Below are 24,371 nucleotides of genomic sequence, written 5' to 3'. Positions count from 1 at the left end.
AGACGTTTGTAAAGTTTTTGTCATTAAAACGCTCTTGTATGTAGGACTAATTTCTTACGCATCTAATCCAATGCCTCCGTTGCTAATTCCAAAACGTCATTTTAGAGTTAGTAACGGAGGTTTGAGCCACTGATAGCAGACTAATGCTGGGGACACACGACTCGCTGACACATTCTCTGACTGTTTTCATCGACTGCAGCAGATTTTAAACACCGACTTTGAACACAGACTGAACGCGCTGAACACAAGTTTGGACATGATCAGTCATAAGTATCAAATTACATTCATAACCGGCCTTAAAGTGTGTCCTCGGCTCGACTTTATGCAGTTATTAGAGAGAGATGTTGCAATAATGAGACAGAAAAGCATGTGCGTCAATATTATTATTTATTTATTAATTCAATTCGTTTTAATTAATTCGTTCATTCTTTTTTTTCTTTCTATTATTGACAGATGACAGTAGACTAGCCAAATAAATGAAGAAGAAAAAAAAAGCCTTTTAACAAGTAAGGCCTATCAATAATTATTTATTTGTTATATTATCTGCAATAAAAATCCGTGCTGCAGAACTATCCATTTATTTAGCCTATATTCAGATTCATTTTCTATTGATTATAGATAGGAATATACTTTATTTATTAAAATTAAACTGCATGTTTCCATTGATTGTGAAGCTAGACATTGAAAATTGCAGATCAAGCGCATGGGGCTAAATGTTTTTTTCTTGTTATGAATTGTATCCTATTTTCCGTTATTACAGTTAACTACGCGAAGCGATATGGAACTGTAATGCGGTCAAGACCTGCCTGGAACTACTTTAGCTGTGCGTTTCCCTGAAAATAATGCACACCTTAGAACGTTCGTCAACCAATCAGATTCAAGCATTCAACGGCTTATGTACTATGTATTCTATGTACTTAATATAGTGGTTGCAATAACTGGTTAATGTCTAGGTACTAACCCTGAACCTAACCTTAACCCTGTTAACCAGTAGCCTACTTTCCTCGGTACACTGTAAGTACATGAACTGTAAAATAGAGTGCAACCGTGATATTCCTAAGGACGAAAGCCCATTTTAGAATAAAAATAAATAAATAAGGTAGGCTAATTGTGATTTTATTTTTAATTGCGACAATTTTTTGTAATTGTGACTTCTTATTTGAAACCTTTTCTTCTTCTTTTTTCACAATAGCCTTCCATATTTATTTAGTGGATGAGCCGGACAGTAACGGAGTACATTTACTATACAGTACTTAAGTACAATTTTGAGGGATCTGTACTTTACTCGAGTATCATTTTTGGGGAGAACTCATGACTTTACTCAAGTACATTTGAGAGGCAAATATTGTACTCTTTACTCCACTACATTTCTATCCATAACTGTGAGTACCCGTTACTTCTTCTAAAAAAAAAAGGAAAAAAAAAGGAAAAAAGAATAATCTCAGAAACCCTCAATTTGTTGTTTCCCTCTCAAACGTGATTGGATTGTGCAGGCGCCACTGATTGGGACAGCCTATCAGCAATCACCTTCAGCTTTCCGCCAAAGTCAACTCCATGGTCAGATTTAGATAAGAGACGAAACCATGGACAAAACAATGGATGAGGACGCAGCAGGTCCATCCCGGGAATGTGCCAAACTGTGGCCCCACCTCGCCAGACTATTTCAATTTTCTGAACAAGTTAATGATAGTTTTCGCTTCAAGTGTTTGCTGTGTTTACCAATGTAAGCACTGTGGCAGTAGTAATGCAATATTTAGAAAATGTACTCTTGTACTCTTGATACTCAAGTACTTTTAAAAACAAGTACTTCAGTACTTTTACTTAAGTAGACATCTGACTCTAGTACTTTTACTTGTAGCCTACTTGAGTAAAATTTAGCAAGGGGTATCTGTACTTTTACTCAAGTAATGAAGCTGTGTACTCTATCCGCCTCTGATTAGTGGGAACCAGATATCATTAAATCTAAATGGGTCTATTAACGCCATCTTGTCTCGTCATTCATTTACAATGAATCAGGTAGGCTAAATAATAGGCTATGTTTTCCAATGCAAAACGGCTAAATTTGACCAAAGAAAGTCTAATACTTTTAATAATTTGGTAGAACTTTCAGTCATTTAACATTTCTGTCGTCAAAGTTGTCAAATATTGAATCTTTAGCTACTTCTTACCCAGGGTTCGAAATGACTTAGGACTCTTGGGGGGTCCCCTAAAATTTAATTATTAAATGATTAAAAATTCTGAAGACTACCTTGCTACACTATATACTGTAGGCAAAATTATATGGACCAATGTTGAAGGTGGGATAATGGTCTTGGGATGTTTTTCATGGTTTGGGCTAGGCCCAGTATTGTAGTGGTGTCTGGAGAAGTGGCTATAATCCAACAGGTAAACCTCTAACTCTGGAGCAACAAAGTTACAAGTTCTTTTTCCTCTTTTTCTCTCCATGATGCAGGATTCTAAGAAAAATAATATTAGCTTCCTAGATAGCTTACCAAGCTCTCATGTATATACTCATTCATGCTCAAATCACATTCACTTTAATCAACTCACAGACTTGAATTAAGTCCTGGTTATCTTTCGTAATCACTGACTGGACACGTAGGTTGTTATGCTAGCTTTGAATAACTAGTCTAGCTGATAGGTCTGCTATGGAAGCTTGTTTCAACCACAGAATAAAACATTTTAAAAGATAATTGCGACTTTTTATCTTACAATTATATATGGGGTGAACCAGCGTTTATTGGAAGAAAAATGCACTTCTCACCTACAGGAGAGAAAGATTGCATGCATTCAGATCCATAAACAGTATGATAAATACATACTGTAATGAATTATAGCAAAAATTTAAAGATGGTGAACCTTTAGGCCCCAATGTTATAAAGTCAGAATTGCGTAAAGTCAGAATTCTGACTTTTTTCTCGCAATTGCGACTTTAGGCTATATCACGCAATTCTGACTTTATAATAATTGCGAGTTTATATCTCTCAATTCTGACATCTTTTCTCAGAATTGTGAGATATAAACTAACAACTGTGATATATAAAGTCCAATTCAATTCTAAGGGAAAAAAAGACGGACTTTTTTTCAGAATAGTTTATCTCACAATTCTGACATAACACGCAATTGCGACTTTATATCTCCCAATTGCGTATTATAAAGTCAGAATTGCGAGATATAAACATGCAATTCTGAGAAAAAAAGTCAGAATTTCAAGTAGCCTACTATATTTCTCGCAATTGCGAGTTTATATCTCATTATTCTGACTTTATGACTTTATATTACGCAATTTTGACTTAACACACAATTTTGACTTTATATCACGCAATTCTGACTTAATAACCTGCAACTGCTACTTTATAATATCATGTAAATTCTGAGATAAAAAGTCATAATAGTGAGATGTAAACTCGCAATTGTGAGGGGAAAAAAAAGTCAGAATTGTGAGATTAAAAAGTCGCAATTACCTTTTTTATTTTTCACTCTGTGGCGGAATCAAGCTTCCATAGTCTGCTGTTAGCTGGCAGATCATTTGGCTTCATACACATAACGTTACAGCTAGCAAGAAACGTTGACAAACTCTTCTAATCATTACACTGGGTATCTAGTTAGGCTAATGCAACTTTTGATATAGGAACTCGAACTCCTGATATTTTACTATAAGCAATTATGGAGATATAAACATAATCAAAGCACTTACAGAATTTTCATTCAGGATTTCACTTTGCGAGGTTTCATTTTGACGCGTTCAGCTACAGTGCGTGTCTGCGGGAGCACCACAACAACAATCTGTGACGCTGTAGCCTATAGGAACTCACTCGGCTAATAGCTGCCCTGATTGCTGCCTCGCGCTAGGAAATAAATTAATTACTGTTATAAATATAAAACGTCACTAAAGACCTATAATTTTCACAATCATTTTTAATGTTAAAATATATTTGTCGGGGACCCCCCCAAAATACCAAAATAAATTCTTATGGGGGGTCCGGGAAAGTATTTTAAAGTATTTTTAACCATTTTATTCTCAACCCCGTAACGAACAAAATTGAACTGGTTTAAAAAGTATTTTAGAAACACTTCTAAATTAATTAATTTAATTAATTTATCATTTCTTAATTTAAAAAAAAAAAAAAAAAAAAAAATTAAATACTACAAAACATTTATGATCATTTTCACATTTTTATGGGACTGGAGTTAAAAAAAAAGACAAATTGTCTGTTTGGTCTCTTTTTTTTTTTTTTACAAAAAATATTCAATTTAGATGTTTAACCAAAACCACAATTTTATTGTTTTAGTCTTTAACATGTCAGGTGGTGATCAGCAAGAAATGCCTTCATTTTTAATCATCTTCCCGATTTTTTCCCCAAAATAATAGGCTAGGTGAGAGAATAGTGTGATTGAGGTAGAAGACTGGTTTAAAAGGAGTGATTAAAACTGGTTTTAATTTTGTCTCTCATATTGTGCCCTTCTTTAGTTTCTGGGTCAACATATCTGCATGCACAACAGTGTTTCTGCTGCTGATGTGGCTGCCATTTCCGACATAGGATGATTGTCAGTGTTTAGGTGGACGTATTACATCAAATATTCTAATTATAACAGAATTATGAGTTGTCATGTCAGTATATCTTTAATGGAACCATGACCTTTTTTGTAAATCAAAATTATTCATAAATGAAGTGGAAAAAACTCAACCGTCACAAGTTTTCAACCCCGAAACAATGAAAAATATACAGATGTGATGTGGTGGTTTTTTTTTTTTTGCTCAAAATGGCCGCCCACTGCTCCTCCTGTAGTATAGGAGAGTAGACCATATATGGCAGCAATGAAATAAATAATTGTATATACTTATGGATTAAAATAATATTTTGAAAAATGGGGTTGAGTTGTTAAACTTGACAGTACCCTCCCTATAATACACCTCAAAATTATGAAATTACTTACCATCTTCTGCACCACTGTTAAGAGACCAGAATGATGTAATTTCTGGTAAATATATCACATATTGATGGAGCCCACATTATTGGCATGACAGACTTGAGTTTAGACTAAGGGACATAACTTTATAGTCTGTTATTTATAAAATATCTTGCACAAGAAAATAACAAATAAATACAATGTTGCCAAAAATTATAGATTAGTCACCATGCACATTTTCTTAAATATTTTCTAAGTACAAATTCAGTGAAGTGCCTCAGGGTCATGTACAATAGAAATTACATTATTTTATGATAAAACATGTTATGTATTCATTTATAATGGACAAATTAAATTGTGGAAAGCTTTTAACATTTAGTTTAGGTGAAGACCCACTTAAAAAGTCTGGGGGACTGAAATATTACAGAATCCCAGGAATGACCTACTAATAAAATCATAATGACAGTTAAATTTATTTCAAGAACGTTTGTTCTGTTAAGTCACACAGCACGACTTTTTTCAGTTTTGTCATGTCTTTATTCAGTGAATCCATGGTCATTTTAACAAAATGAGGAAAGGGCTAGAATCACAGAAGAATTGGAATCACAAGAATTTGAATGGATTTCCTTTGCTTAACAAAACTGGACTGGGATATTTAATACTCAACATTATTATTGGACCGACTGCACTAACGCAGAGCTGGACGATGATTTTTTTTTTTTTTTGCAGAACTGCTTAATAGATGAAATGAACTAATTTAATAATTGATGATCTTTACAACAAAAAACTGAATCAACACTGAACAACTGAACAAGCTGAACAACAGCCGGAATGCATCATTTTCCCGTTATTACTATAAAGCTGCTTTAATACAATCTATATTGTATAAAGCGCTATATAAATTATATAAATTAAGGTGATGAGACTTGACTTGACTTGAGAGGAGATGAATCAGAAGATGGTGGACGAGATGTTGATCAGGCGGCCTCTTCTTCACCCTCCTCTTCGAACTCTCCCTCCTCGGCCGTGGCTTCCTGGTACTGCTGATACTCGGACACCAGGTCGTTCATGTTGCTCTCGGCCTCTGTGAACTCCATCTCGTCCATTCCCTCGCCAGTGTACCAGTGCAGGAAAGCCTTACGGCGAAACATGGCAGTGAACTGCTCGGAAATGCGCTTAAACAGCTCCTGGATGGCAGTGCTGTTACCGATGAAGGTTCCTGACATCTTGAGCCCGCGAGGCGGGATGTCGCAAACCGCTGTCTTCACATTGTTTGGGATCCACTCCACAAAGTAGCTGCTATTCTTGTTCTGGATGTTCAGCATCTGCTCATCCACCTCCTTCATGGACATGCGTCCACGGAAAACGACGGCCACGGTTAGGTAGCGTCCATGACGCGGGTCGCACGCGGCCATCATGTTCTTGGCGTCGAACATTTGCTGGGTGAGCTCGGGAACGGAGAGCGCGCGGTACTGCTGGCTCCCCCTGCTGGTGAGGGGAGCGAAGCCGGGCATGAAGAAGTGGAGGCGAGGGAAGGGCACCATGTTGACCGCTAGTTTGCGAAGATCAGCGTTCAACTGTCCGGGGAACCTCAGGCAGGTGGTGACACCGCTCATGGTGGCCGAGACGAGGTGGTTAAGATCGCCGTACGTGGGCGTGGTGAGTTTAAGCGTGCGGAAGCAGATGTCGTACAGCGCCTCGTTGTCGATACAATAGGTCTCGTCTGTGTTCTCAACCAGTTGATGCACAGAGAGTGTGGCGTTATAGGGCTCGACGACCGTGTCCGACACTTTGGGAGACGGCACCACGCTGAAGGTGTTCATTATGCGGTCGGGATACTCCTCACGGATCTTGCTGATGAGAAGCGTTCCCATGCCAGAACCGGTTCCTCCTCCGAGCGAGTGTGTGAGCTGGAAGCCCTGCAGGCAGTCGCAGCTCTCAGCTTCCTTGCGAACCACGTCCATCACTGAGTCGACCAGTTCGGCGCCCTCTGTGTAATGACCCTTAGCCCAGTTATTCCCCGCTCCGCTCTGACCTACAGTACGAGCAGGACACAAAATCCATTAGCGCTTTAAGATGCAAAGTTGTTAAGGGGTTAGTTCACCTAAAAATAAAAAACTGTCACCCTTTACACACACTTAAGCTGTTCCAAACCCATTAGACTTTTATTATATTTATATGATGCACAGATTGAATTTAGGCTTTTATTCACATATAAGATCAAACGTGATGCTTAACACTACCCTGGAAATCCAGAGTTCTCGCGAGAGCACAATTTGAATTTGTTCAGCGAGTTACTCTGGCATTGAGTAATGATGCTCATTAACTATGCCCTTGTAGCTGAGCTGCACCAATCACATCGGGTTATCTGATATAGGCGGGCCAGAGGCGAGCTAAACAGATGATGACAATGCTAGTGAAAGCGCAATCACGACAGTGATTGGTCGTAGTGTTATCCAATTGCGTGCAGTGAGATTTTCAAATGCATGCTTGGTACCGCCCCTAGATTTGGCCGATTTTCATTACTCAATGCCATTTTTTTGGATTTCCAGGCTAGCGTAACACGAGAATGAACCTCATTGGTTCTTGCTGAAGCTCAAACGTGCTGCGTAACACATGAGAATGAACCTCATTGGTTCTTGCTAAGCTCAAACTTGCTGCGTAACACACAAGAATGAACCTCATTGGTTCTGGTTGAAGCTCAAACGTGCTGCGTAACACATGAGAACGAACCTCACTGGTTCTTGCTAAAGCTCAAACGTGCTGCGTAACACATGAGAATGAACCTCATTGGTTCTTGATGAAGCTCAAACGTGCTGCGTAACACGAGAATGAACCTCACTGGTTCTTGCTAAAGCTTAAACGTGCTGCGTAACACGAGAATGAACCTCATTGGTTCTTGAGGAAGCTCAAACGTGCTGTGTAACACGAGAATGAACCTCATTGGTTCTTGCTAAAGCTCAAACGTGCTGCGTAACACATGAGAATGAACCTCATTGGTTCTTGATGAAGCTCAAACGTGCTGCGTAACACGAGAATGAACCTCACTGGTTCTTGCTAAAGCTTAAACGTGCTGCGTAACACATGAGAATGAACCTCATTGGTTCTTGATGAAGCTCAAACGTGCTGTGTAACACGAGAATGAACCTCATTGGTTCTTGCTAAGCTCAAACGTGCTGCGTAACACGAGAATGAACCTCACTGGTTCTTGCTAAAGCTCAAACGTGCTGCGTAACACGAGAATGAACCTCATTGGTTCTTGATGAAGCTCAAACGTGCTGCGTAACACATGAGAATGAACCTCACTGGTTCTTGCTAAAGCTCAAACGTGCTGCGTAACACGAGAATGAACCTCATTGGTTCTTGATGAAGCTCAAACGTGCTGCGTAACACGAGAATGAACCTCATTGGTTCTTGCTAAAGCTCAAACGTGCTGCGTAACACGAGAACGAACCTCATTGGTTCTTGATGAAGCTCAAACGTGCTGCGTAACACGAGAATGAACCTCATTGGTTCTTGCTAAAGCTCAAACGTGCTGCGTAACACGAGAACGAACCTCACTGGTTCTTGCTAAAGCTCAAACGTGCTGCATAACACATGAGAATGAACCTCATTGGTTCTTGATGAAGCTCAAACGTGCTGCGTAACACGAGAATGAACCTCATTGGTTCTTGCTAAAGCTCAAACGTGCTGCGTAACACGAGAATGAACCTCACTGGTTCTTGCTAAAGCTCAAACGTGCTGCGTAACACGAGAATGAACCTCATTGGTTCTTGATGAAGCTCAAACGTACTGCGTAACACGAGAATGAACCTCATTGGTTCTTGCTAAAGCTCAAACGTGCTGCGTAACACGAGAATGAACCTCATTGGTTCTTGCTAAAGCTCAAACGTGCTGCGTAACACATGAGAATGAACCTCATTGGTTCTTGCTAAGCTCAAACGTGCTGCGTAACACGAGAATGAACCTCACTGGTTCTTGCTAAAGCTCAAACGTGCTGCGTAACACGAGAATGAACCTCATTGGTTCTTGATGAAGCTCAAACGTGCTGCGTAACACATGAGAATGAACCTCACTGGTTCTTGCTAAAGCTCAAACGTGCTGCGTAACACGAGAATGAACCTCATTGGTTCTTGATGAAGCTCAAACGTGCTGCGTAACACGAGAATGAACCTCATTGGTTCTTGCTAAAGCTCAAACGTGCTGCGTAACACGAGAACGAACCTCATTGGTTCTTGATGAAGCTCAAACGTGCTGCGTAACACGAGAATGAACCTCATTGGTTCTTGCTAAAGCTCAAACGTGCTGCGTAACACGAGAACGAACCTCACTGGTTCTTGCTAAAGCTCAAACGTGCTGCATAACACATGAGAATGAACCTCATTGGTTCTTGATGAAGCTCAAACGTGCTGCGTAACACGAGAATGAACCTCATTGGTTCTTGCTAAAGCTCAAACGTGCTGCGTAACACGAGAATGAACCTCACTGGTTCTTGCTAAAGCTCAAACGTGCTGCGTAACACGAGAATGAACCTCATTGGTTCTTGATGAAGCTCAAACGTACTGCGTAACACGAGAATGAACCTCATTGGTTCTTGCTAAAGCTCAAACGTGCTGCGTAACACGAGAATGAACCTCATTGGTTCTTGCTAAAGCTCAAACGTGCTGCGTAACACATGAGAATGAACCTCATTGGTTCTTGCTAAGCTCAAACGTGCTGCGTAACACGAGAATGAACCTCATTGGTTCTTGCTAAAGCTCATACTGCTGCGTAACACGAGAATGAACCTCATTGGTTCTTGCTAAAGCTCAAACGTGCTGCGTAACACATGAGAATGAACCTCAATGGTTCTTGATAAAGCTCAAACATGTTACACAGCACGTGTAATACGAGACAATGAGCCTCATTGGTTCATGTGAAACTCAAACGTGCTGCGCAACACAAGAATGAACCTCATTGGTTCTTGCACGTGAAGCAAACATGTTTGAGCTTCCGTTTACCACACAACTGCTGTGAGAGTTGATCAATGTTGAAATATGTGAATAAAAGCCTAAATTCAATCATGCTAGTGAAATCCACACAGGCAGGAGAGGTGCAATCAAAAAACACTGGGTCTCAAAGTCACAGAGAATAGAAAATGCTAAAAACAGGGGGTTTTTTTTGTACCTTCATTCTAATGTTGATCAATCTAAATGATTTTAAATTAGCTTGTCAGTGGGTACTAATTAGCATAATACAATAGAAATGTATAAACTATAATAAAAATGACAAGAAAAACTCAATTAATCAAATACAACATTTTCGTTTATAAGGCCATTCTGTGAGTTTGTGATTTTATCTTTCATTAAAAATAAATTTAAAAGGATACTCATGTTGTTCCAAATCTGTATGATATTCTTTCTTGTGCAGAACATATTTATGCTAATATATTATAATATATTTCAGGGTAAAAAAAAAACACTGGACCCCACTGACTTTCATTGTATTTTTCAAAATCTTCACTAGTGTTTCACTGAATAAAAAAAGTCATAAATAGTAAACTAATAGTAAAGGCAATAATATAATTTTAATTTTCACTATAAAAATGTCTGCACGGGTTTCATTGAAAAATATGAGACCCGTATCTGAGGTATCTTTAACATTCAGAAGTGAATCACTGTATAACAACACTAAAAAAATTAATCAGATGTGTGTGCATACAATGATATAAGAGAGTGGAGGGTGTTTATATACCAAAAACAAAGTTGTCAGGTCTGAATATCTGTCCAAAAGGCCCGGAGCGGACAGAGTCCATGGTTCCAGGCTCGAGATCCACAAGGATGGCACGAGGGACATACTTTCCCCCTGAGAAAACAGACAACCAAAGAATGCACCTCAAACATTAGGACTGTAGGCTAGTTGTTTGTATGGAGATTGTGTGCCTACAATTTAGGATTAATTGTAATAAAATAAAACATTTAGTATAAGGTGGGAGTGTGTCTGTGATATGCAAGGGCCCTTAAATTGGTCAATCCAGGAATCAGACATTTGACATTCCCATTGGTAAACGGTGGTTATGTGCTTACCAGAGGCTTCGTTGTAGTAAACACTGATTCGGTCCAGCTGCAGGTCACTGTCTCCATGATAGCTGCCGGTGGGGTCAATGCCGTGCTCGTCACTGATCACCTCCCAGAACTGAGCGAGAGAGAGAGAGAGAGAGAGAAAAAAAAAAAAATGGAAGCCATGAAGAATCACTGGTGCTGTGTAATAAGCCCAGGGCTAGTGGTCACACTGGGAAGCTGTCTCAAAAACTATATCACATAAGGTATCGAGTCAAAAGTTTAAAAAATGCATGCTTTCTGTATGATGGTTACATACACCTAGTACAAAATCCTCTTGAATATGCAATATATTTGTCCAGTATCATATTTTTGCAATATCTGTTGTGAACACAGTATAACCACACTACATTTGTTTAATAGACACTACATTAGAAAAGTACATTGCAACATGTTTTAAACTGCATATAATTTATTAATTATGATATTTGCTGGCCAAATCAATGGGTTAATAATAAGATTGAACATTATCTTTTACATTTTTGTTCATTCATTGTTTCGTTACATAATTGCTGCACTGAATAGTTCCTCTGTTGATTTAACTGCATCTTTTTATTCTTGAGCAATAAGAGAGAAAACGCCCCTTTTGTACTCGACGTTTTTAAATATGCCTACAAAAACAAACGCATCCTAATAAATATCCAACTGACACGCCTTTAATATTGCATTTAGAGCTATTTAGGAAATGTAGGCTAATTTCAGAGGAAAACTAGAACAGAGAGCATCCCCATCCCCCATGAACATTGGCAAACGTCTGGCATCGCCTACTACGCCACTGGAATGTAACGTTACTACATTGAAAGAAAACACGACGAAAAAAGACACTGATATTTCTTTTAAACGCGTCTTTATAATTTAAATGCTTATTCATAATAATATTGCAGTATTTAGGATGATTTTAAGGCGTGTTAAAGCGCGAGCCAGCCGCCACACCCCTCTCGCGCACCCGGCGAGACATACGCATCAAACAAATAGCTACGACGCAACAAAAAACGCATCGATCGCATCGCGTTACAGAGCATTTAAAAAGCCATCGCATTCGAAAACGTTCAGAAAGCTGCTACAAAACCTGTGCATAAAATGATTGATTAGTAACAGCGCAAATCATTATATTTTGAAGATATGAAAAGGCCTATAAAACATAGAAGCGACTGAAAAGGTTTATTTTTCGTGTTCTACCTTCGCTCCGATCTGATTCCCGCACTGGCCCGCCTGAAGATGCACTATCTCACGCATGTTGACTCTTCAAAGATGTGAAAATAAGGTGTAAATCTGTAGAATCTCGATGGCCCGTTCTTACACCCTCTTCGGATTATGTCTCGCCCAGACTAGTGCGTAGTGCGCGCTCCCGTCAGCCTGATTCCAACACTCAGTCCGTGTTGCCAGATTGTGTCGAAGATTTACACCCTTAAATCTCACTAAAACCCGCCCACTACAAGAGGACCCGCCCAAATCAAATAATGCGATAGAATTTTATTGCCATGTCATTCAAGGTTGATAAGGACGATTTGTAGGTCCTTAAAACAAAATAATGATGACAAAATAGAATGAAAATAAACCAGGAAACCAGATAAACAGGGCAAATGCATTAAAGATATTTAGCAACTATGGCTAAAATGTCTTTGAAGATAGGCCCACTAAACGGCAATGAATCAAGGAATTAACAGATTACTTTAATCATTGGAAAAACATAATTTTCAATGTCAATAATAGTAAGAATAAGTCCATTTAAATGCAAAAAGTGCACAATATAAGTGAAAAAGCAATGTAATTAGCAGCCATTTAACACATTTTCATGCACAAGGAAAAAAAAAAACTCCAAAAATTTGTCATTCATGCTGTAAAATAATCCAATATTAATAATATTGCACTTAATTTTGTGTTGCACTTAAACATCGGACAGAACTACTTTTGTGAAGTAGAACAAACTGCAGAACTTTGCACAATCAAAACTGATGCTTAGCATAGTATGCTATAATGTATAATCCCATAATCAGTTTAGATTCTGATTAAATCTTTCAATTGTGCTCTGATTTCAGAGTTACAAATATATTTTACAAAGAGCCTTTGAGTCATCATCTCCCACAGGTTTATTAGGCCTATACGTTTTGAGTTTCCTGTTCTTACAGTGCAATTTAGGCCTATGCCACTTTGCCACTTTGGTTTTGCGATTTCTTGAAATCAAGTTAAAAATCTGGTCCTTTATCGCGCGTATCTATATTTCTGTGATACTTTCTTCATTGTACACGTGTTCGAACTTGGAACGTATTAAAATAACATGACTAAACATAAAAGCGAAGAAGAAGAAAAAACCTGCCAGTTATTTAAAAAGACACCCTAAATTTTGTCTGCTAATGCCTTTTTTCTGGTCCAATTCGAACAAAAGAAGCCCAATTGGGCAGAAACCAGTCCAATCTGGCAACACTGGCAACAGTGCTGCATTATGACGCGATCATCTCCATGACAACAGAGCGGATAAAATGGTCCAGCATTCCCTCATCTTTCTCTCCAGAGGCGCGTGTTGAGTCTTAGCTGAGTCATTCTCTGGGCCTTTTGTGTCCCCAATACAGATAATGATCTTACACTGTAAAAAATGATTTGTTGACACAACTTGACTTAGTCAAGTCATCTTATTGCATTGACTCAGTTAAGTTTAGCCAACGTTACGATTTAAGTTCACTCAACTTGTATGTATTTGTTGAAATAACTTGCAGTAAATCGAGCCAACATACTGTATCAATTTATAAGCATTTATAATTTTTAGTTAAGTCAACTGAAAAACATATTGGTTGAACTTAATGTTTCATGTTTTCACAACCATTAACCAAGTCTAACTGACATAAAATAGTCATTTTTCCTCAACATCATAACTTAACTATTTGAGTTTACTGGACTTCATTGCTTGCTTTAACAACAAGTTCTAGATATCAATCTGGAACCAGATTTTTAATGAAATCAACAACTGCAAAATTGAAACTCTCAGCATTTATTTTTTTAAATAGATGCATTGCACCCAAAAGACACAGACACAAAGAATTATCTTGCAAAGATAAAAAACACCACAAGAAAAACCCTCACATATATACAGCTCACACAAACAAGTGCAAACTTCTCTATGCACAAACCCATCTTAGAGCCAAAATAGTACAAATAACTCTCCTTGTCATTATCAGATATTTTCATTGCAGGAACAAGTGTACATGAAGAATTCACAATAAGCTGTATAAAAAACTTCACAGATTAAACTGTTTAAAAACCGTGTCTTCAATTCCCACTCGTAGAAACATGACAAGGAAAGAGCAAGCAGGACAAGGTAACAAGAAAACAGTCTGTTTGAAAATCAAGAATACCAACATTTGTTTTCAGTCTTATCTCAGCAACTTGCTCTTCAAAGAGTGAACTCTTGCGGTGCAAGAGTCTGATCCAACACCAATAAACAGGCACTGTATCACTTCAAAAGTGAATTTGAATTTCTTTGGGTAGTCAAGGTTTAATGCGTACACCAGGCCCATCAGGTTCAGAGCATTAGGTACATCACTCAGGTGAGGCATTACCACTTCTTCCTCAATCACCAGGACAACGTCATTGTAGAACGCTGACAGAGGTTCCATCACATTTTCCACAACCAGTAGGATTCCTATCACCACACCCTTGATCACTTCCTCTTCAATGTCACTGGGCTTTATAGAATGCAAACAAAACAATGTACTATTACTTAAAACCAATTACACAATTTACAGTCCCCTGCAATTTTTCCTTGTTTTGCCTTAAAAGGTTTCAGCTTACCTCACATATCTTCATGAATTTTGAAGGAATCTCTCACATGTACCACGGCAGGTCAAGCAATGCTGCAATCCTCATCCTTTGGTTTGTTGTCTGTAAATTAAAGGATGGTTAAAGTACCAGCTTTATTGGATCAATCCTTTGTTTTTCTTTATTCGTTTATCCTTTCTCCCCCTCCCTCTGTCTTGTTTTTAGAAAAAAATAAAAACATTCATTTCAAATTTGCGCATTTACACTTGTACACTTTTGTTGTAAATAATTTACCAGTGATGTGGTGCAACAACAGTTGTTTGTTACCTTTTTGTTCAGCACCAAAATAAGATTTAATAGTGGGTGTAACACGCTCATGGCACTTAAATCAGGAGTGTCTAAGGGTGCTTTCACACTGGCAGTTTAATTTAGGGGGCTTTCACACTGGGCTCGTTTGCTGCGGTACGAGCCTGAACGCGATTGTTCCCGGCGCCCCCCAGCGTTGATCTGGTTTCACACTCAACTTGATTCTATCGAACCCTGGTGCATTTGCGTGCATATTACATCATGGCAAACATTCATGGCGCATGATAGAAAACAGAACATGGGGCAATATATTGTGTTTTTTATTAATTCGGTGCTATTATGCGCAGCTGAGTGAACAACACAGGTTTACTGATAATACATGATAATCAGCTAAAACGCATGCGCAGGTCACTTTACTTCCTGTAAAACTGGGTGCGCGCTTGTTCAAGAAGTAAAGTGACCTGCGCATGCGTTTTAGCTGATTATCATGTATTTAGTTAAATAAAACACATGTCCGGGATGATGGTGTTGAAGATTTACCTTGGATACGAGCGAGAGTGAGCCTGCAGTGTATTCGTGCACAGCGTGTGGAATCAGGGCAACAAATTTGGAAATCCACTGTCTCCTCAAAAGAGTCCGTTTGCAAGCAGCAGAAGGTCACCTTATGCGACACACACACACACACACACACACACACACACACACACACACACACACACACACACAGTAAACCTGTGTTGTTCACTCAGCTGTGCATAATAGCACCGAATTATATTGACCCACATTCTGTTTTCTATCATGCGCCATGAACGTTTGCCATGATGTAATATGCACGCAAACACACCAGGGTTCGATAGAATCAAGATGAGTGTGAAACCAGACCAACGCTGGGGGGCGCCGGGAACAATCGTGCTCGGGCTCGTACCGCAGCAAATGACCCCAGTGTGAAAGCACTCCAAGTCTGCTCCTGGAGGGCCAATAATGTATTGCAGAGTTTAACTCCAACTTGGTTCAACACACCTTTCTGGAAGTTTGTAGTGATCTTGAACACCTTGATTAGCTGGTTCAGGTGTGTTTAATTGGGGTTGAAGCTAAACTCTGCAGGATCTTGGCTCCCCAGGAGCAGGATTAGGCACCCCTGCCTTAAATGAATTGGGGTTGTAACAACACTTAAAAGGATTTAAAAGGATAAGTTACCAAAGATGATAATTGTCATTTACTCACCAACATGCCACTCAAAACACATGCAAAAATATTCATAAATGAACAATGGCTAGGCTGTTAAGCTCTATAAAGGACAAGTCAACACTATAAAAAATGCAGTTAAAAATAGTGGATGAGTCATGTTTCCTATTTTAAAAGTTTTATAACTTTGTGTAATTAACTGATCAGATCATATTAGTGTTAATGTTACTACGACATACTACAACAACAACATCAAACCTCATTAGTTCTTGTGTCTTGGCATTTGATCAAAAGACTTGCAAGAACCAATGAGGCTTGATATTTATGTAGTAGCTAATACAATAAAACATTATTGTAAACAAAGACTGAAATTTGTATGTTTTCATAATACAAAGAGATTGTATGATTGCAGAAGACATACAAATCGTATAGGTTACTTTTTAGACAGTTACTCTGAAGTCATTGTATGAAAAGATGTCACTATCACTAGGTTTATGATGTGAGTAAGTAAGTAAATGATCACAGAATTGTCATTTTGGGGAGAGAAAGACTGCTTTAAAATAAATAGACTCACATCCTTATCAAGGTTCTCCAGTACTGAAGTCATTTCTGGAATGTCCTCATACCGCTTTGACCTGAATAACTGTATCAGCTTTGAGAGATGACCATCTAGGCCTTCCAAAAAGGACTTGCTCGGGTCCTTTGACACAAGCCTGGTGAATTCTTTGCTGATCTATAAAAACATAAATACATTTACAAATTTAACAAAGATGCCAGGGTCTCAGTGACAGTCTTAAAACATTAACAAGTTAAAACATTTTAATTTCACTCAACATGAAAGAACTGGTCATATAATCTTAGGATATTAAGTTTGCCCATATCTTGTAATAGAACAGCACTTGTTTGTGTCTACAATTGTTGTGTAAACAAATTTATTATAATGGACAAAATAGGAAAATTATGATTTTTGTCAGTCATGTAGCCCTAAAACATCTTACTCCCCAAATACAATGAGGAAAAAAATATCAACACTTTTTATTTCTATGGCTGGGTGATGCATTGAATATTAACGTTATTGATGATGTTGCTGTCAATATAAAAGTGAGCAATGCTATACAGCTTTTATTATGTGAAAATGTTTTCTACAAATAACGTAATTCTGAATTTCATAATTCTTCAGAGCTTCACAGGTAACACAAACTACATATAAGTTTAATAATGTGATATTACACCACAAAAATGTATGAACTTATATTAATAACTTACATCGCAACTTACCTATAGGCCTACAGAAGACACGCCGTTTGCTCAAAAACATTCATATGGTAGCCTATGTCATTTGAAAAAATAACAACAGGGTGTTTAAGAAACTGTAAGTCAATCAAGCATTTTTATTTGTCATGTTAAACACAAATATGGACTGGCGGCGCCGCTGCTTCAGATAGGTGGATACTCAGGATACTACAGATAGCTATTAACTTAACGTTAACGTTACTGGTTATTATGCGTTTCTTTCTAACGATAATGAGATCCGATTAAGAACACGCTAAAAATAACTTATATGTAACGTTCCACTATTTTATCTATTTATGAACATTAACTTATAATGACAACTTCTCTTTCTGCTCACGTCTCGACAGCAGCTCGGTTTCTCTGTCGAGCGAGGAGAAATTTTCCTGGCAGTGCGTGTGCCGTGTGGCTCGTGATAACTAACGTTAATCGAGTTTGCCAAATGCTAATCAAAATGTGCCTGGAATCAAAACACGGATGAGGTGCGCTAACGAAACAAGCCTAATTTAATATGAAAGAAAGCACAAATTAGGGTATACTTACTCATTTCATTATCTGCAGTCCATAAAAGTCCACTTGTACTCGTTCAAACGCGGGCTCCTTCGTCTTTTCTTGCATCAGCAACTTCTCGTGCAGAAAATGGCGTTGGCGCGTCTGCCTCAAATGCGTTCAAATAATACGTCATCATGACGTAGAGTTTCTGGCACATGCGCATTACACAGAAAGTTGATAGAACCTATGCTTTGTTGTTATATGAACACATTATTTAAAGTTTTCCATTTCCCTTCAAGTTGAGGTTGTCATAACTCATCCTATTGTGTAGTGAGACACTGCAAGTTGACAGGGCATGATTTTACTAGTCCACCTGACTAAAACTCAGAATCACTTTTTACAGTGTACTGCCTTCAAATATAGAACAATCGCAATTTTAAAGCTGTCTTAGTCACAAATAACACCACTTGAACTCTAATCATATTGAAGTTGATTAAAGAAAATAATCTGTGCCATGCATTTTACAGCATTTTGAACCACCATATAGCACCATTTTCCCTATGTCCCGTCTGTGTATCCCAATGTCATGATAAATACAACAATTTTTTTCCCCAAAAGTACCAATTATATATTATATTATACAATTATATTATATTATAATCAATTATAATCAAGGTTTTTAGCTTGTATCCCTCAAGTTATTGTCCACTCTGCTGGAAGTTGGAAAATATAAATTACATCATAACATAAAGTAGTCATCCTTGAGGGAAAACAACTTGGTGAATGTGAGTGAGATCCTCTATTATTTTAATTCTGTAAAAAATAGTAGAAATTTTGTTCTTTAATTTCTTAATTTTAATTCTTAATTTGATAAACCTTTTTAGCTTCTTTTTGCTCAGATATGGCGCAGTGTCTGATTTCAGGTCAGAGAGTGTACATAGTGATTTTAAAGGGGGGGTGAAACACTCAGTTTCAGTCAATCTCATGTTAATCTTGAGTACCTATAGAGTAGTATTGCATCCTTCATATCTCCAAAAAGTCTTTAGTTTTATTATATTTATAAAAGAAAGATAGGCTGTACCGAGTCTTTCCGGAAAAAACCGAGCGGCTGGAGGCGTGCCGTGTGGGCGGAGCTAAAGAATCACGAGCGCGTGTGGTTTTACGATAAACAAACAGACACCTACAGTGGCCAACTAAACAAATGTATTTACACACACCATACATCGCATGCTCCATAGATACATTAACTATACGTGATCATGTTGTTTACTTGCTGTGCTTACGTGCCGATAGCTAACAACACACAGACATTTGAAGCAGTTTTACTCACCGCCTGCGGTTCTAACGCACGACCGTGAACCTTTATCGTTGGGACTGCTCCATCCTTAAGCATTTTAGACGATCTGCAAATCCGGCGTCGAACTGGGCCTTGTTTATAAAACAATCATCGTCGAAATGCAGGGAACAAACAAGAACACTTGCACAACTCCGTTGATGCTCTGTTTAAACAAACTCCATACACTGGTCCCTTAACGCTGGGTTCTTTGTGAATCTGTGCAGGGTTATCTTGCCATGGCAACCAAAAACACACTTCTTTTGGTGACATTGTTTATTTATTTAAGTCCTTTGACTGGAGCGCAGCCGGGGCCTGTACCATGAAGCCGGATTAGGTGGCTAGCCAGCTATGTTTCAGCTTAGTTTCCGCCAACCCTGGGTTTTAGGTACTATGAAAGTAGCTTGGCTTTAATCAGTGTTCGTTGCCATGGTATCTTACGCTGCACGGCTAACCTGCTCCGGGGCAGGTTATGTTCTGGATTCAAGATCTCAGACTGAAGTTTGACCAATCAGCTGAGAGCAAAGAAACATATAGGTGACGTAACTTATTCCCAGTGTCTGTTACAATGACTTCACCTTTTATTCCAAATCCGGTGGACATCTCAGCGCAAATTGTTAGACGAGCACTTCGTAGGGAAAGAGTTTTTAGCCAGACAAAATCCCCTTGCCTTAACTGATAGTTACTTGTATGAAAGATACAGATTTTCCGCGGAAGGAATATCTTATCTTTGCGAACTTCTTGAGCCGCACATAAAGAATTTAACACGTCGAATTCATGCACTTACTGTACCACAAATTGTATTGCGTTGCGTTTTTTTTTTTTGCAAGTGGTACATTCTTGCACGGTGACGCACAGAAGCTAGGGGAAAACATATGTTTGTCGAACCATTCACAGGGTGGTCCTCGCTCTGCAGGAGTACATGAATAGTTTCATTAATAGTGTTCCCCGGACATTTATCGACCATGTCCATAAAAGAGGGCTTTTATAAAATTGCCGGTAAGATATATTGATAGGGTGACATCACATGAACACTTGTTTTTTTGTTTTTTTTTAAAAAGCAAATTTCACAAATGTACTATACAATATAATACATGTTAAGAATTATTTTGAATCTTTTTTATTATTCTGTTAATCTTATGATAGGATTCCCTAGAGTCATTGCAACATGTATGCAGTCTATTGCTCCAATCTCCACTGCTCTAGGGGAACATGAGGCAGATTGTGTTAATAGGAAGTCCTATCACAGCCATAATGTTCAGGTAGAGATATGTTAGATGATTATTTTCTGTGAGATGAATCTTTAAATTAATAGTAACTTTAACAGATATAACAATGATCTACTAAACACTTCATCTGCAGACGACTTGTGGTCATGAACATATGATCAAGTTTGGATGCCAAATGGCCTGGCTCCAGTGCTTGACTCACGAATTTTCCGTAAGTCTGTGTTGTGTCAGCACTTTGAGGAAAGCAAGTTAAATTTGGTACAGTACAAAACACTGTTAATTTGAACTGAGATAGAAAAACCTACACAATAACCCCCTATCATGACCCTCAGACAGGGCCACAGCACCGCTTCAGTGTGGCCCTCAGTAAAACCAGAGTGAAGATAGAGATGACCTTTGGCATCCTAAAGGCACATTTCAACTGTGTTCGGCGCTTCAGAGTCACCAGAGCGGCCCACCCGGTGCAGATGTAGAAGCAATCACCATACAATATTACACTTAATAAAAGCACATTGAAACTGCAGATAGGTCTCAAACTGTTTTATTGGTTTTGTGGGATGGGAGGGAGAAAGAGAGCAAGAGAAAGTTGCATTAATAAATATTCATACTAAAGTGTTACTTGGTTAAATAAGATATATATATATATATATATATATATATATATATATATATATATATATATATATATATATATAACTATATAAAATAATATAATATAACTATATACATACTGAGATCAGTTTTATCAAGCTGTTTGATTTTGTTTGGAGCCTCCTCAGCTCACAGTCCAGCTCCTTTAGTGTGCAGTCTAGTTCAAGTCTCCTTTAGTGTGCAGTCTAGTTCAGGTCTCCTTTAGTGTGCAGTCTAGTTCAAGACTCCTTTAGTGAACAGTCTAGTTCAAGACTCCTTTAGTGAACAGTCTAGTTCAAGACTCCTTTAGTGAACAGTCTAGTTCAAGACTCCTTTAGTGTGCAGTCTAGTTCAAGACTCCTTTAGTGTGCAGTCTAGTTCGAGGCTCCTTATGTACAGGGCCCTGACTGAGTCTGTTTCCACCTGAAACATAATTCCACCACAAACATGATCATTACAAGTTTTCTGGAGGCTCATCAAAATACTAAAAGTTCCTTGACTTCCTACAAACACAGGACTGACTGTAATTTATGTCAAGGGTTTTAAATCCTTACACATTTCTTCTGAAGCCCATTGAGGTAGAGGCCTCAGTTTCTGGGGCAGGTTGTGAAAAATCCTACAATAAAAGAGATGTGTAAGGGCCAGTCCCTTTTTTATGCCACACATTCAAATGTTTGCCATAATAAAAAACCCAGTGCATTCACATCAGCAACTGTCTGAGAACACACAGACAGAGTGTCTTCATTTCCTCCACCCTAATAAATAAAAATAGGCCAATGTAAAGCATAACTGTTGTAAAGCAGGTTATATTTGGTGTTCTGTCTGCTGCATACTGACCTCTGTGTGGGAGACTGTGTGTATGTGTGCTGGCTTCAACAGGGACACTGTATTTCCCTCTACTGCAGAACATAGTCAGCTATATTTAAAACTTAAAAAAGTAGTAATGTATTGCACACGTACCCAGTGTTACTTGCTTAGAGGAGCCAGCACCAGGGTCAGATTGTACACTGTAAAAAATGTTCGTAATTTTAACAGTAAAAAACTGTAAAAAAGCAACGAAAAAAAAAAGTTAATTCCTTAACGGTATGTACCCTTACTATATACAGTGAAAAACTGTAATAGCTCTCACGGGACATTTCATGTAATTTTACATTAATATACTGTTAAATGTACGGATTTTGGAAGTACACTGTAAAAAAAAAACTTACCGTTGCATTTACCGTACCTTACCGTAAAAAATACGGTAGCAAATGTTTACTAATTTTACAAAGTTTTACATCATCGAACTAAAAATTACGGTAAAAAACTGGCAGCTGGTTGCAGGCGATTTACCGTAAAAAATATGGTAGTAATATTTTAGGTTTTACGGCAGTGATCTAAATATTACGGAAAAAAACTGGCAGCTGTGGTTGCCAGTACTTTACCGTAAAAAATACGGTAGAATTTTTTTTGCTTTTACGGCACTGAACTAAAGTTTACGGTAAAAAACTAGCAGCTTGCAAGTGCTTTACCGTAAAAAATACGGTAGTAATATTTTAGGTTTTATGGCATTGAACATTGAACTGAACTTTTATATAAAAAATAAAAACCTGCCAGCTGTGGTTTCCTGTAATCTAATTATTGAGAATTACCAGAGGTTCAGACGTTGATGTTTTATTGAAAATAATAAAGTTTGAAGTTACCATTATGGAGATGAGTGTTTGCTTTAGTTGGGCTCTTGACCCTTGACTTTTTAACTTTAGATTTACTCTGACTGCCTTAACTGTGTGGTAACAGTTACACAAACAATAACACAAACGTTATGGCATGAAAATCAGAGACAAAATGTGACCAGGTGATGATGGCAGGTTAATGATGAGATAATCGTCATATTGTGGCCTGATTCACTGATCTCATAAAGAGTCTTATCTCTCACTTTATGAGCAAAGTGATAATATTAATTATAATATTAAAAATAAATATTTCATATTATTGAGTATAATATCTCTGTAAGCCAGCAGCGAGCATCAGATAATCTGAAGAACTTTAAAAATACATGGTGTAGAAAAAAGGTTTTGAACTACTGCTCGATTTAAACCAACACAAACATCAAGATTCAGCGTATGAATCTCAACAATGGTGACAATCAACACAATAATCAGATAAAACTCTGAACATCACAAAACAAGCTACTAAAAAGCTGCAACAAAAACAACATCAAAAATAAAAGCAGATATAATAATAAAAGAAAATACTAAGGCAATTCAGCATAATGTATTCCTGCTGCAATGTATGCTGGGAGATACTGATGAGTTTTGATTGGAGGCTCCATCAAGTGCACTGCACTTTTATCATCACCATTTTTGAGATTCATACGCTGACTCTTGATGTCTGTGTGTGTCTGAAAGATACAGCAGTTCAAACCTATATTGTACACAATGTTTTAAAAATTCTTCTGATTATCACAGCAATGATGGATCACATGCTGTAGAATCATAGGGCTACTACAATCAATAATGTAAAATTAATAACACATATAATCTAAGATAAGACTCTATAAGAGCTCAGTGAATCAAACATGGTGATTGCCATCACTGATACACAACCAACATCACATGATTCATTTTCTCTCTGATTTCCTAGCCATAATCAACATGTCTTATAAACACAGAGTTACAGCAGGCAGAGAATAACTAATGTCTGAAAGTCAAGGGTCAAGAGCCCAACTAAATCAGTCACTGATCTCCATCATGGTGACTTCAAATGAAACAATAAATCATCAACATCTAAACCTCTGTTAATTCTCAAACAGAACTGTAGACGTCTGACAGAAATAAAGTCAGTCTGGTTAGTAATAAGTGAAGCTGGTAATGCTGTTTGTGGAGTTGTTTAATCCTCCTCTGCTGAGATCTTCACAGATTTAATGTCTTCTTTTCTCTTCAGTTGATTTCATCTTAGGCTGTGGCTGAAGTCAGTTGTAGTTCTCTTGTGTTTCTGCTCGTCTCTTTTTTCTGTTCCTGTTGTTTCTCTAAATGGACATTGCCAGAATTCCCTGTGTGACACTTCACATTTGATGCAATTTCATTTAAATAATTATGTTTCTTCTTGGTTTTTGTTATCAGTTTTATACATTTGGGGTTTATATTACATCATATATTGTTTAAT

At 37.9% G+C, this 24,371-nt stretch overlaps 1 protein-coding gene across 1 annotated transcript; it reads right to left on the bottom strand.

The window, feature by feature from the left end:
- Positions 1-5,425: 5,425 nt before the first annotated feature.
- Positions 5,426-12,403, bottom strand: LOC311072279 (tubulin beta-4B chain-like). The gene is made up of 4 exons (XM_084097184.1): positions 12,189-12,403; positions 10,977-11,085; positions 10,645-10,755; positions 5,426-6,946 (listed from the first exon to the last, which is right to left on the bottom strand). The coding sequence occupies exons 1-4, from the start codon at positions 12,243-12,245 to the stop codon at positions 5,889-5,891; spliced, it is 1,335 nt and encodes a 444-aa protein (XP_083953310.1). The 5' UTR covers positions 12,246-12,403; the 3' UTR covers positions 5,426-5,888.
- Positions 12,404-24,371: the final 11,968 nt, after the last annotated feature.

The sequence above is a fragment of the Abramis brama genome (assembly GCF_963993115.1).
Source record: "Abramis brama genome assembly, chromosome: 2".
Lineage (NCBI taxonomy): Eukaryota > Metazoa > Chordata > Actinopteri > Cypriniformes > Leuciscidae > Abramis > Abramis brama.
This window is presented reverse-complemented; position numbering and strand designations above follow the sequence as displayed.

Excerpts from the sequence above, each read along its gene's own strand:
- LOC311072279 (XM_084097184.1), bottom strand. The coding sequence starts at position 12,245 with ATGCGTGAGATAGTGCATCTTCAGGCGGGCCAGTGCGGGAATCAGATC. Across the intron at positions 11,086-12,188 it reads GGAATCAGATCGGAGCGAAG|TTCTGGGAGGTGATCAGTGA; the intron begins GTAGAACACGAA and ends TCTCTCGCTCAG. Across the intron at positions 6,947-10,644 it reads ACCTGACAACTTTGTTTTTG|GTCAGAGCGGAGCGGGGAAT; the intron begins GTATATAAACAC and ends CTCGTACTGTAG.